General features: G+C 64.8%; 1 protein-coding gene across 3 annotated transcripts; it reads right to left on the bottom strand.

Annotated features, from left to right (window-relative positions):
* Positions 1-4,277: 4,277 nt before the first annotated feature.
* Positions 4,278-10,619, bottom strand: FCN2 (ficolin 2). Of its 3 annotated transcripts, XM_045082888.1 has the most exons (9): positions 10,489-10,617; positions 8,760-8,873; positions 8,474-8,527; positions 7,943-7,978; positions 7,146-7,175; positions 6,632-6,759; positions 6,011-6,140; positions 5,286-5,420; positions 4,278-4,755 (listed from the first exon to the last, which is right to left on the bottom strand). In XM_045082888.1, exons 1-9 carry the CDS (start codon positions 10,568-10,570, stop codon positions 4,508-4,510), a joined length of 957 nt encoding a protein of 318 aa, XP_044938823.1. In that variant the 5' UTR covers positions 10,571-10,617; the 3' UTR covers positions 4,278-4,507. The 3 variants fall into 3 exon arrangements, with proteins under 3 accessions (XP_044938823.1, XP_044938824.1, XP_044938825.1); XM_045082889.1 differs by lacking the exon at positions 7,146-7,175 and having other exon boundaries at positions 10,489-10,619; XM_045082890.1 differs by lacking the exon at positions 7,943-7,978 and having other exon boundaries at positions 10,489-10,619.
* Between the last annotated feature and the right edge of the window lie 1,529 nt (positions 10,620-12,148).

The raw sequence follows: 12,148 nt of genomic DNA, 5'->3' as shown, positions 1-12,148 counted from the left end.
CCCTGTATGGGAAACACGGAGGTCCCAGCACCGCATGTCACATCACTGTGTGCTGACCAGGTCCCGACTCCGCGGGCTTAGTACTCCGATTTGCTTCTGCTTTGGCCTGCTCTGGCCTTGTGCTCCGAGGACTCATGGGCACAAGGGGGACAGGGGGTCCACGGAGACGCCCGCCGGTGTGGCGCGTGGGTTTTCCCATGTGGCTTGTCATAGAGGCAGCAGGAAGCCATCCGCAGACACAGACTCTCTTGCCCACTGAGATCTCGGTCTTGTAGGTCTGGAATGAGCCCCTGACTCTGTATTTTTAAGACCCTCGCAGATGGTTCTGAGGGGCAGGCCAGCCTAGAACCCATCGCCCGCGGGTTTCAGGCAGGTCGGGGTACTGTTGGGTGATTGAGGGCAAGTGAACGGAGGCTCCACTCCCCGGGGCTCAGAACAGCCAAGCTTGTGCACAGGCGGATGCTGCAGGCACCGGGAACGCGGGCCTGAGCGGGAATGCGTCTCCGCCATCGCGCTCACGCGGCCCGGAGCCAGGAGCAGCAGAGCCAGGCCGGCCACCCGCAGATGCCGCTGCACCGCCCGGCCGACCGCCAGGCCTGAGCTCCTCAGACGTGAGACCCCCTCACTCAGGGGCGCAGGCCGCTGCCTCAGGGGCCTCGCCAGCCTGTCCGACATGGTTCTGGGGGTTTTGTTTAGCTGGGATGTGCCCTCTGCCCTGGACTCTGATGTCCCGGCCCCAAGCCGGTGCCTTCTGGGGGTCCTGGATCAAGGACTGTGAACTTCCTGCGCCGCTCTCCGCTGGGCCCCTTCAGAGCTGAGCTCTGCAGCGAGGCAGGGCCAGTTCCACAAGCCGAGGAGCTCCGATGCCACCGACCACTGCCCCGTCACGCCGCACGGGCTGTCCGCGGGGGCGGTCGGGGCCCGGGCAGCCACCGGTCTTCCTCCTGCGTGAAAGCAGGAACCAGAGAGGTCGCATCTGTTTTCTGACCCCAGGACGGTATGGTTCACCGTTCAGCCCCGGTCTAAATAGAAAACGCCCCTCTCGTGATGGGGGGCTCATATTTGCTGCTTGGGGACAGATGGACTTTTCCAGATGGCTGCTGGTTCTCTGGGCTTCCTGACTGGGACCTCTGCCACGTCTCCAGTGGGCGGGTTGGGCTTTCGGGCTTCTGCGAGGCTCCGGGAAGCAGCTAATTGGCCACCCCCTCCCCATGTGGCTCATCAGTCACGGGGACAATGACAACCCCACAGAGGAGCTCGAGGGCGGCTTGGGAAACAGGAAGGGGCCTGTGTCGCTCACGCTCGGGGCGGGTTTCAGGACCCGACTGCATATACCACGCCTGCCCTTCCCACGTCTGTCCGTCCATACGTTGGCCCCTCTAGGTCAAGCAGAGCGACCGCCAGCTGCTTAACCTTCCCATCTCGCGGCTGTAAGACAAGACAGACGTGTTTCCCGCCCAGGCCACGGTCCGACGTCCCCGGGGTGGGTGAGCACGGCTGCGAGGTGGGGACCAGCCCCTCCTGCTGTCCACCTTCTCCACGCGCGCCTCCTGACATGCTTCTCATGCTGCGTTTGCTTCTAACAGATGTGCACACGTCTGTGCCTCGGTCGTCGTGGAGATGCCTGCTTGGGGCTTCCAGGCTTGAGCACAAAGACCGTGATGAGCAAGGCAGGGCCACTTGTTCCTAACATGGTCCCCTGGTCTTTTCCTCGGGGGCTTTAACAAGATCCCATCTCTCACTGTTTGGGGTTAGAAATGCCTGGCATTTTCCAGTTCTGCAAGACCTCAACTTCCCGGGCCCTGCTTCCGGGATCCTGCGTGCGAACAGCTATGTTTCTCCACAGGTGGGCCTTTCCCTCAGGAGGCCTCTTCAGCAGCAGATGTTACACACGCACAACTGGGGTTCTGGTTCTCACGTCTTCCCTTGGAGCACGGAGCTGCCTTCCTGTTCCAGGAGGCAAGACATGGACAGGACCAGATCCAGACCACTCGCCCTCCCTGGTTCCTTTAAAGGGTGACACGCAGGACCTAAGGCACAGGTGTGACCTGACCAGTGCAGACGAGAGTATGGTGTCTCCTCCTCAATTCTAGACATTGTGCCTTCATTAATACAGCCTAAAACATCATGTCCTTCTGATGAACAGTGTCCTGATTCCCCGTGACCCGCCTGAGCCTAAAATGTACCAGATGACCCCATCCAAGACCTTCTCTTATAAAATGCTCTAAGGTTTGGAAGTCTTAGAAGAACTTGTGAACCTAGGCAAAGGGGAAGGGGGTTCAGAGCAAGCAGGCTTGGCAGGCTGGGGCAAGACCCCACAACTGGTTTGGGGCCCATCACAGCCCCCAGAGGTCAGCTTTATTCAGGAAGGGGGGGGATGTTCCTCAGGCCAGGAGAGAAGTAGAGAGGAAGAAGACTTTTTCTCTGGTAGATTCTGAGGCACCGAACAGCCTGGCTTCTGCTCAGCACCTCAGAGACCACCAGGCACGTGTGGGCAGCCATGATGCAGACAGATGTGGCAGAGGCCTCTGACCCCGGACCGCCCACGGCAGACCCCCCGACGCCCTCAGTGGCAAGGGCGGGGCACAGGGAAGCCCCGGGTGGGTAGGCAGGGGCTGCCCGGCTTACAACAGCGACCGAGAAGCCAAGGGGCTCCTCCCCCCAGGTTGTGACGGCAGAAGGGAAGCTGAGTCCAGAGCCAGGTGCGACTGCCAGGCCGGGCTAGGAGGCTCCGAGGAGCTGGGAGGGGGGCTCGGAGGAGGCGGGCGATGCCCAGAGCCCCCACCACGGTCACTGACACTGCGTCTATCACGGACCCCAAGCTTCGCACCCACTGTCCTTACTCCAGAGTCCGCAAAGCCATCGCGTTCCCCCCGTCCCAGGAGACGAACGCAGAGAGGTCAAGCGATGGCCCGAGGTCACACCGCCCGCAGGGCCCAGGCAGATGCAGAGCCAGGCACGGCCCCAGTGAAACAAACAGTTGCTTCTTCTGGATGGAGGCAGCTCCGCTCTGGGACCCTGACCTTGGGGGTCCCAAAGCCCAGCGGTCGCAGACAGCACTGGGAGGCCAGTGTGGGCTTCCGAGCACGGGTGGACGGCTGGCCAGGGCAGGGACATGCCTTGCGCCACAATGACACGGCCCTGGAGAGGTGAAGTGTTTTCTCCAGGTTTAATTGTTTCTTTGAGATCCTGGCTTCCTGAAGGAAGGTCATTCCTAGGGGGACCCCATTAACAGGGCTGCAAGGTCAGGGCACGTGTGACCCTAGGCTCCGAAGGCTGCCGAGCACAGGGGGACACAGTCCTCACTGCCCAGCGCTGGGTTGGGCCGTGGACCTTCCTCCCCTGGTTTGGGGCTGAGGATGGGGTCCCGCATGGGCTCCCCCCAGAATAGAGGCGGGTCCGGGAGCTCGAGGCCAGAGCAGTGGTTCCAGATCCTCGGGACACAGCTCCCTCCAGGAACGGAGAGAAAACCACGCACGTGTTCCAGAAGGATCTAGACACGCCACACACACCGTCTGCTAGAAGCTCTGTGTGGCTCGTAGACCAGGAAAGCGCCCAGGAGAGACCCCCTGGGAGCAAGGAAGGTGGGACCCCTTGAGCCCTCCCAGATTCTCTGCAAGTAGACCACAAAGTCGGCCGGTCACCGGGGGTCAGGGGGACGTGAACGGCACACTGGGCCATTGCCAGCCATTGTGGGGACCCGCTGACCAGGCTGAGGATGGGGTCTCCTGAGGGCACATGGGTGGCGGGGGCAGAGAGGGCTGACTAGGCTGCTCGGCAGACACAGACTCCCGGGCTAATGCCCCTTTCGTCTCTCCTGGCCTGCTGGCTTAGAGGCGGGGTCGTGTCCGTGCCCCGGTGCCTGCTGGCCAGGTGTGGGGACGCCTGACGCTGGACCCTCAGACCCTGCGCCCCTCCCCCGGGCCCCTCAGAGCAGCCACACGTGCTGCCTTATGCCCCCTCGGTCTTGTTCCTGCCCAGGGACCCGCAGGCCTATGGTCAGCCATGGTCGATGTCTGAGGCTGTCCCGAGTGCCTCCCACGGGAGTCTGGGAAGGGGTGGGGACGCTGAGTAGGGGAGCTGGGGCCAGGGCTGGGCCTGGGGACCATAGACCGTGGACACCAGCACACAGAGGCAAAGGGCATGGCCATGGGTCCTGTGCTCCAATTCCTGACCCGAGGGCCCCAGAAACTCCCTCAGTGTCCACGGTGGGGCGTGAACCCAAGCACAGAGGCAGCGTGACCCGTGGTCAGGGAAAGGCAGGTGACGCCCACGTGTGCCAAGCGAGGAAGCAAATGTCTTTATTGAGAAAACGTGTGACTGCCGAGATCAGGGTTCCCTGTTCTCACCGGCTTGGAAGGGAGAAGGGGCGTTCGTGTGGGTGAAAGGCACAAAGCAGACGGGGTCTCTGGAGGGACCAGGCTGAGGACCCCAAGACAGAGCTCCCTGCGCCGAGAGGGTCCAGACCGCCCTCCCTGCGGCCACGGTGTGCGTGGACGGCCCCGTGCTACACGGGCCTCACCATCATCACTGACACCTTGTAGCTGTAGTTGTAGCCTTTCCCCGACTTCCAGTTAATGCCATTTGCAAAGGTCTCATGGGAGCCCGGGAGGTAGAGACCATTGAGATTCGCCAGGTGACATTTATCGTACCACCAGGCCCCCTGGTAGCGCTCAGCACAGGTTTCTGGACTTGAGTCATTGTCCTGGTCCTTGGTGGAGAAGGGGTGGTTGTTGTGGTATGTCAGGGAATCACCTGTGCGGAGGGAGAGTGGGCCGTTTTATTTGGATCCTAGTTGGAGGCAGAACTGCAGTGACCAGGAGTTCAGGTCGTGCACTGCACAACTCTAGAGGATGCCTGTGAACACTTGCTCTCTGGTACAGTGACCTTGGTCTTCTGGAATCCCTTCTGTCCCTCCCAGCTGGCAGGCACCCTGTCTTAGACGGAGGCCATTGCTGGCCCTGGGCTCCTAGGTTACTCAGCCAAGAGCACCAGGCACCGTGAATCAGGAACCCGGGATCCACAGAGATGGGCTCCGTTATCACCCTGTCCCTGTTTGTGCCAATAGTGGCAGTAAGAAGAAGAGCCCCTGTTCCTGCACTTTCTACTAAATGGGTCCCATTGACCTGGAGGGAACATGAGGTGTGGGTCACATTTCTTCATGTACGGAGGGAGAGCCCCGTCTGGCGGCCGCCTCCACTCACCCCGAGAGAGAGGCAGAGGCGGACGGGAAGCAGGTCCCTCTGTGCTGCAGCCCAGGCCCCCGGCCCAGGCCGGACACTCACCCGCACTGCCCCCGGCGAAGGCGCCCAGGAGAAGCCTATACTTCTCGGCCTCGCCCGCCATCCGGAACGAGTTGTACTTGGCAAACTGGCGGTTGCCCTCGAAGTCCACGAGGTCTACCCGGAGCTCGCTGGTTCCTGGAGCAGAAAGGCTGTGAGGTGCCAGCAGAGGGACCCTCGACCAGGGCTGGCAGGTGGGGATTTAGGGGCGGGTGGAGGGGCTGTGTGGACCCGGCACCCCGGGTTGGCACAGTCATGGACGACGTCCGCGGATGTAGGACGGGCTGTGGAAACCCCTTGCCAAGGGTCCTGCTGCCCCGACATGCCCCCTCATGCTCCCGCGCCGGGGCACGACACTACATCCGTCAACAGTGCGCCTTCTCCCCGCGGGTTGGGACATCACTCCCAGCCCCGTGCGGGACCCGCGCGCGTTCCTGCGGGGGGAAGGCCGTGTGCTCCCTGGGCCCGGTGTGTCGGGAAAGGTGGGGTCATGGCTGGACGCGGAGCCCACCCCCGAGGCCTCCGGTCCCTCTGTCTCGGGATCTAAGAAGCCGGTGGCCCCACGCTTGCCGGAGTCCCTCACCTCGGTCCTAACCTGCTCCCACCGGGTGTGTGAGCTGAAGGCCCGGCTCCCACGCATGGGGGGGGGGGGGACAGAGCCAGCCCGCGGGCGGAGGAGGGCGGCGTCCTCGGCTCGGGGTGGGGGCTGGAGCAGGTCGGGGACCTACCCTGGGTGGTCAGGGCGTGGATGTTGTCGTTCCCCAGCCAGAACTCCCCCAGCTGACTGCCGAAGCCCCGCTTGTACGCGGCCCAGTCGCGATAGAAATCCACGGAGCCGTCGCTCCTTCGCTGGAACACCTGCGGACGGCGGGAGGGCTCGGGCCGGGGCCTGCGGGGGTCTGCGGCTCAGGGGTCCGCGGCTCAGGGGCCCACCTATGCGGGGAGGCCTTGGGGCTCAGGGGTCATCCCGGCCGAGCCCCTGGCATGGCTGTGCGGCCTCATGTCCGGCCCCAGGGGTGGGCAGAGCCCACGGCCGAGGGAGGGGAAGCAGGAGGACGAGAGAGGGTGGGCGACAAGCCCAAAGCCGCACAGCTGGAGGTTTGGGCTCCCTGCGGGCCTCGCCCCAACGTGGCAGTCCCTCCCGCAGCATTTATGCCCCACCAAGGTGTGGGGTTCGCCCCAGCCTGGGCCAGGGGGACGGGACAGCCTCACGGGGGCATCCGGAGCTTTTGACAACGTTCACACGATAGTGTCCTCCCTGCGAGCGGACGAGCTGCTCTGTGGGATCCCCAGGCAGAGCCCGCTGTCCCCACGCACCACTGGGCGGTCCCCTGGCCGCCGACACTCACGGTCCATCCCCCGCCGTCCGTGTCCATGTCGCACAGCACGCTCAGCGGCCGGCAGCCGGGCAGGTAGACGGTGTGCCAGCCGGTCAGAGAGTGCCCTCTCGTGAGCAGGTCCTTGCAGGTCCGAGGTGCTGGGGACAGACCCGGAAGCTGATGTCAGGCAGGGCGCCCTGGGCGGGGTGCGGTGGGGAGTGGCGGTGTCTGGATGGATTGGGGGGGGAGGTGTCCCTGGGCTTGAACAGACTCCAAGGCCCGGGCCCCCAGCCGTGACGGCCAAGCCCCGTCTACCTGGCCATCCCTCCCAGGGCCGCCCCACCTGAGTCCTCGGACCCCTGGTCTTCAGGGGACATCAGGGCTTCCTGAGAACATGGCCAGGTGCCGGCTGCCCATTGCTGAGTAGCCGCGGGAGGGAAATGAGTCTAAGAGTGGGTGGTCCTTGGATTCTGGAGCCCGGCTGAGCGTGGGGCTGGCCTCTGGCGAGCGGGAAGCGGGGGGAGGTCGGTGCGTGGTCAGTCACCTGTGTCACAGGACTGAGGCCCAGGCTCTCCTGTTCGTGGGGACAGGACACACACGTCACAGGCTAGCAATGGGCGCCCCCGTCCCCTTCAGCCACAGGTGCTCCCTGGCCGGCACACAGCATGGACATAGGGTCAGGATCTGTCCAGGGCAGATTGTCCAGTCCCACGGATGGGCTCTGGGAATGCCCGTCCCGGGAGCCGGTCTGCTGGGTTCCTGTGTCCATCCTGGGCTGGGCCCGTGGGGCGGCACCGTCACTCGGGGTCCCACCATGCACCCCGTGCCGGCCATCCCCCCAGGGCCCCAGGTCCTCAGTGGCGCGGGAATGGACTCGTCTGGGTCTCTCTGGTCTGTGTCAGCTCCCCGCACTGTCCCCTTGATCCTCTGCTGGGGGAGACCTGGGGGGCGTCGGACATTCGGCTCTGTGCCCCAATCCTGCCCTCTTTACTTGTGCGTGGAGAACGGGACTGGGTTTCGAGTTTGTGAGTTGCCTTTTCTGCCTCTTACAATCTGTCTGATAAAGAAACGCGAATGAACGGGCAACGGAAGGCCAGTGTCCACATCAGCAGGGACGTGGTCTTGTCATCCCTTGGGTCCCCGTGCGCAGACGCCGGGCTCTGCACCCTCACCGACCGCCCAGCGAGCCCAGCCCTGACCCAGACCTGCGCGCCTCCCAGGCATGTCCCTGACGGAAGAGGGACTCGGGTCTGAGACCCTCCCCCAGCAGATGCTGCCAGGCTGACTGCGGCCTCGGGACCCCCACGTGGACGAAGCCCCAGGACTGCGAGCCCGACTCACCTTTCTCCCCGCACACTCCTGTGTCCCCTCGGTCCCCTGGAGCAAGGACAGGAGGAAGGGACCCCCGACACGGGGGCTGTGGTCAGGGAGAGGCGCCTGAGCGCTCAGACACCCCCATCTGCTCTGCCCTCAGGGGTCCGTGGGGGCCGAGCCCCAGGCCGCCTGCTCTGTTTAGGGCACCCTCATTGCTCTGCTGGCTTTCCAAGGGTTCCAACGCCAGGGTCTCCGAACAGCGGAGGATCCCCGAGGCCTGGGATCCTGGCCCGGGAAGGAGAGGTCCCTGAGGCCCACCTTCCCTGGGTCAGGACTCTGGTCACGTGCTCACCTGAGGCTCCTCAGAAATTCGACCCGAGCTGTGCTGTCCCTCTGTCTGCCTCCGTGTCCCTCCCCTGTCCCTCTCTCTCTCCTCCCTGTGTCCCCATGTCCCCATGTCCCCGTCTCCCTGTCCCTCTGTCTGTGCTCCTCTCTCCTTTCTCCGTGGACGCACCCCGGGGTCCCGCGAGGGGCCGTGGCCCTTCATCCCATTGTTACCTTTGGGTCCCGGTGGTCCTGCCTTGCCGGGGACTCCAGGGGACCCGGGTGCGCCTGCAAATTCCAGGACACGGGCCTCATGGGCAAAGGTGCAGCCGCCACAGTCCCATGTGAGCAATCTGTCCCGAGTCCTAAGGCCCGCCCGGCGCCACTTGTCCACAGAACCGCTGCCCCCGGGGTGGACGGAGCAGCCACAGCCACTAGGGAGCCGAGCGCCTAGCCCAGCCCCGGGTCTTGCTGAAGACGAGCGGGCGCTTGGTCACCCGCCCCGGCCCGGGGCCCGTACCTCTCGCTCCATTGACGCCTGCGTCTCCTTTGGGCCCTGCGGCCCCGGGCAGCCCCGGGCAGCCCCGGAGGATGCTGAGCTTGTCGGAGCCCTCCAGCCCCACCACCTTCACCTCTGCAGGGAAACACGGAGTGACGGTCAGTGCCTTCCCCTGCGCCTGGTGGCCCAGCAGGTCTCGCACACTGGCCGCCCGCTCCGAGACTCCTGCCCGTGTGCTGACCTCGGGCTCGGGCAGACCGCCGGGGAACCCCGCAGGGTCAGCCTGGAGCCGGGTTTCTCGCGTCTGGGGTGGACTTGCTCTGTCCCCCTCTGCCCTGCTTGTGTGCGGGTCTGGCCGGAGGAGAGAGCCTGCGAGTCCTCCCTGCCGAGGCAACCCGGCTCCTCGGTGCTGTGTGTCCCCGGACAAGTCACTCAACCCCTCTGGGCTTCTGTCCTCTGGGCCCCGGGAGCACCGGACGAGGGCTGCGGGGGAGCGAGCGTCAGATGGTGCCCCTGTTCAGAATCCGAACGGGGTCGACGGCGTTTGGAAAGAGCTTCCCGCCCACGGGGGACTCTCAGGCGACGCGAACAATGAGTATGAGAAGAACTTGGGGAATTGGGGTCACTGTGGGAAATTCACCCCGACCTCAGGCCTGAGCTCACAGAAGTCTGAGGCAGAAGGGGTCCCTGGGGGTGCCCTGGAGAGGGCCGTGTCGACTCCCAGGACGCAGAGCCAGGCCCGCAGAGCTGGGAGTAGAGGGTCATTTACTTGATGGAGTTGAATCGTGTGGGTGACGAAGCTCAGAGAGGCCTCCACCAGGCCTGCGGGTGCCATGGGGGGCACGGGCACCACAGGCTCCTGCGGAGGACACGGCAGCTGCCCCCACCTGGGGTCTCCTGGGTCCTCACCTCAATGCTCAGGTCAATGAAGACTTCATGTTTATTTTTGCTTAATTTTTTTCTCATTAAAATAGGATACTTGGCTATTTTAGGCACATTAGGAAACAAGACATGTTTACGGAAAAAAAATTAACTGTCCCCTGATATCCCTTAAGGGCCTCCTGCGTGTTTCCGGCCGCCCGCATCCGACCTCTCTGGGATACTCAGTGTAGCTTGTGCCCCCAGCCTGCCCGACCCGACGAGCGCGGAGCAGAGTGGCCCGTGGACACCTGCCCGTGCACCTGCGCCGTCCCACCGGGTCCGGAACCTCCCACAGCCCAGCGCAGCTGGATCGGCTTGTGAGAGCCTCCGGCCAGGGAAAGCCTGCCCTGTCCTGCCCCTCAGAGACATGGTGCGACTCCCCTGTCCCCAGAACCTGAGAGCCACAGAGCTTTCGTGTGAGGACTCCCGGCGCTGGTGCCAACAGCACAGTCTGACCCGGGGCCGTCCGGCCCTCTGTCTCCACACACCACACGCGGGGGGACCAGAGGATCCTCTCCGGCTCTCGAACCCTGCTGACACCCCCCCCCCCGGCTCGTGGGTGCCGAGGCCCAGAGGAGATGGACGCCCGTGCAGGCTTCCCTGCCGACGGCGCGGACCCGGGGCGCCGACCAGCTCCGGCTGGGGCTGCGCCGCCTCCTTCGCCCACCGGCCTCCTTTTCTGGCAAAGGACACTTCAACGCGCCTTCACGAGGCATAATGAAGGGATGCCGGTGGCGGGCCGGGCCGAGCTGGGGCCGGGTATGCAAGTGGAGGCCGCCCGCGGTCGACCTGGTCCTGGCCCGTGCGGCTCCCCTGGCGTCTGACTCACCCGGACAGGTGTCGGCGGCGGCCCAGGCCCCGGTGCACAAGAGCGCGACGAGGGTCGCGGCAGCAGCTCCGCTCGGCTCCATGGCTCTGGTCTGTGCGGCCGCGGGAGCTCCTGGGCTCTGTGAGGCAGTGGCCGCCGCCTTAACCTCTGGCTTTATTTCTCACGGTGGCCACTTCCTCCCGAGGCCGGAGGCGACCCAGCCCCACACCCTTCTTGATAAGCGTCCTGTGTGACGGCCTCACTTCCCCTCGGCAGGGACACTCTCCCCAGGAGAAGGCCCCCAGGACTGTGTGGGACAGGGCCGGCCCGCCCGTGTGCATCCCGGAGGAACACCCAGGACGCCGGGCCTCATCCCCCGTTCTGTGGGACGAGCGTCGGGGCCTCCCCAGGATGCCAGGCTTTGGAGAGCCTTTCGCTGGCGGGCAGCGGGGTCAAGGCTCCAGTGGGTCCAAGGGGAGGAAGGGAAGGGCAGAGCAGCTGCCGCTGGAGAGCCCCTGGCCCGGGTGCCACGTTGGCCTCCGATCAACTACCCTGGGAAGGGGCGTGGGAGGCCAGGCCAGTGACGTGGACAGGCTGTGGGCCACGCCGGGGGAGCTGCAGGCTGGGGGGGAGCGGGCGGGGGCCGGGGGCGGCGGAAGGTCACAGGTCGTTGCCCTGGGCCGTGCGACTCTGTCCCCAGGCAGGCGCATCCCAGCAGGGCAGTTAGCAGTCGGCCTGCGTCCCCACCCCCCCCCCCACCAGCAGCCCCTGTCCAGGCGTGACCTTAGAACGGTGACCCCAAGTGAAACCACAGCCTGTGAAGGTCCGGCGGCCCTTGGAGGGCATCTCAGTGCCCACGAGCAGCGTGGTCCTAAGAACTCCCCGCACCTGGGAGGGCCCCACGGCCTCTTGCGGGTTCAGAGAAGAGACGAGGGGAACCGGGTGTCTCCACTGTCCCGGCGGCTTGGAGTCTGGCCCAGGTGCCATCGTCCTGGGCAGGAAGGGGTGGCCCCTTGGGCAGAGGACCTGCTTCAGGAGAGGTGACCCAGCTCCAGAGGAACCTCCAAAGGTCTGGCAGTCTGTGACCGGCTGTCTGCATGTGGGGTCACTCCTGGCCTCGTGGCCAGCTGACCACACGCCCACGGGGTGGCATCCCGGCTCCCCAGCGGGGGCATATCTTTAGGAGCAGGAGGCGCGTCAGGACAAGCCTCTTCCCACATGTCCCCTTTATCAAGTGCCCACAATCTGCAAATAAGCCACAGGCCCACGGGGCCCATTTTAGGAGGGCACGTGGCGTTCCCCTCAACCTGGGCTGGTCCACAGTGGGGAGAGGCCATACCCCAGCGGCGGGGAGAGGCGTGCTCCCGGGCACCCGCGCAACCGGGCCTCCCTCGACGGTCTGCCCTCAAAGTTTGGGGCGGGACAGACGCAGATAGCAAGGCTCCCGGAGCCACAGCTAGAAGTCACGGTGTCCTGCCCGCGTGGCCCGGCTCTGCCATGGGGGACGGCCCTCCCACAGCATGAGGACGGGTCAAGGGACCAAAACGCATGGTCCAGATACTGGAGCATAAAGACTTGACGGTCTGGTGTTCTGAGCATTGGCAACAGGGACGAGAATCTGGCCTGTTAGAGGAACTACTGCACAGTCCAGGTGAAAATGGGAGCCAGGGTCGCAGACCCG

This window comes from Mustela putorius, unplaced genomic scaffold, assembly GCF_011764305.1.
Source record: "Mustela putorius furo isolate JIRA1106 unplaced genomic scaffold, ASM1176430v1.1 tig00000596_pilon_pilon_pilon, whole genome shotgun sequence".
NCBI lineage: Eukaryota > Metazoa > Chordata > Mammalia > Carnivora > Mustelidae > Mustela > Mustela putorius.
The sequence above is the reverse complement of the archived record's forward strand: the minus strand, read 5'-3'. Positions and strand labels throughout refer to the sequence as shown.

Bases quoted from the DNA above. Each gene is read 5' to 3' on its own strand.
- FCN2 (XM_045082888.1), bottom strand. From the start codon at position 10,570: ATGGAGCCGAGCGGAGCTGCTGCCGCGACCCTCGTCGCGCTCTTGTGC. The intron at 8,528-8,759 runs GTACGGGCCCCG...TGGAATTTGCAG, and splicing joins AGGCGTCAATGGAGCGAGAG to GCGCACCCGGGTCCCCTGGA. The intron at 4,756-5,285 runs GTGAGTGTCCGG...CCCTCCGCACAG, and splicing joins CTTCGCCGGGGGCAGTGCGG to GTGATTCCCTGACATACCAC.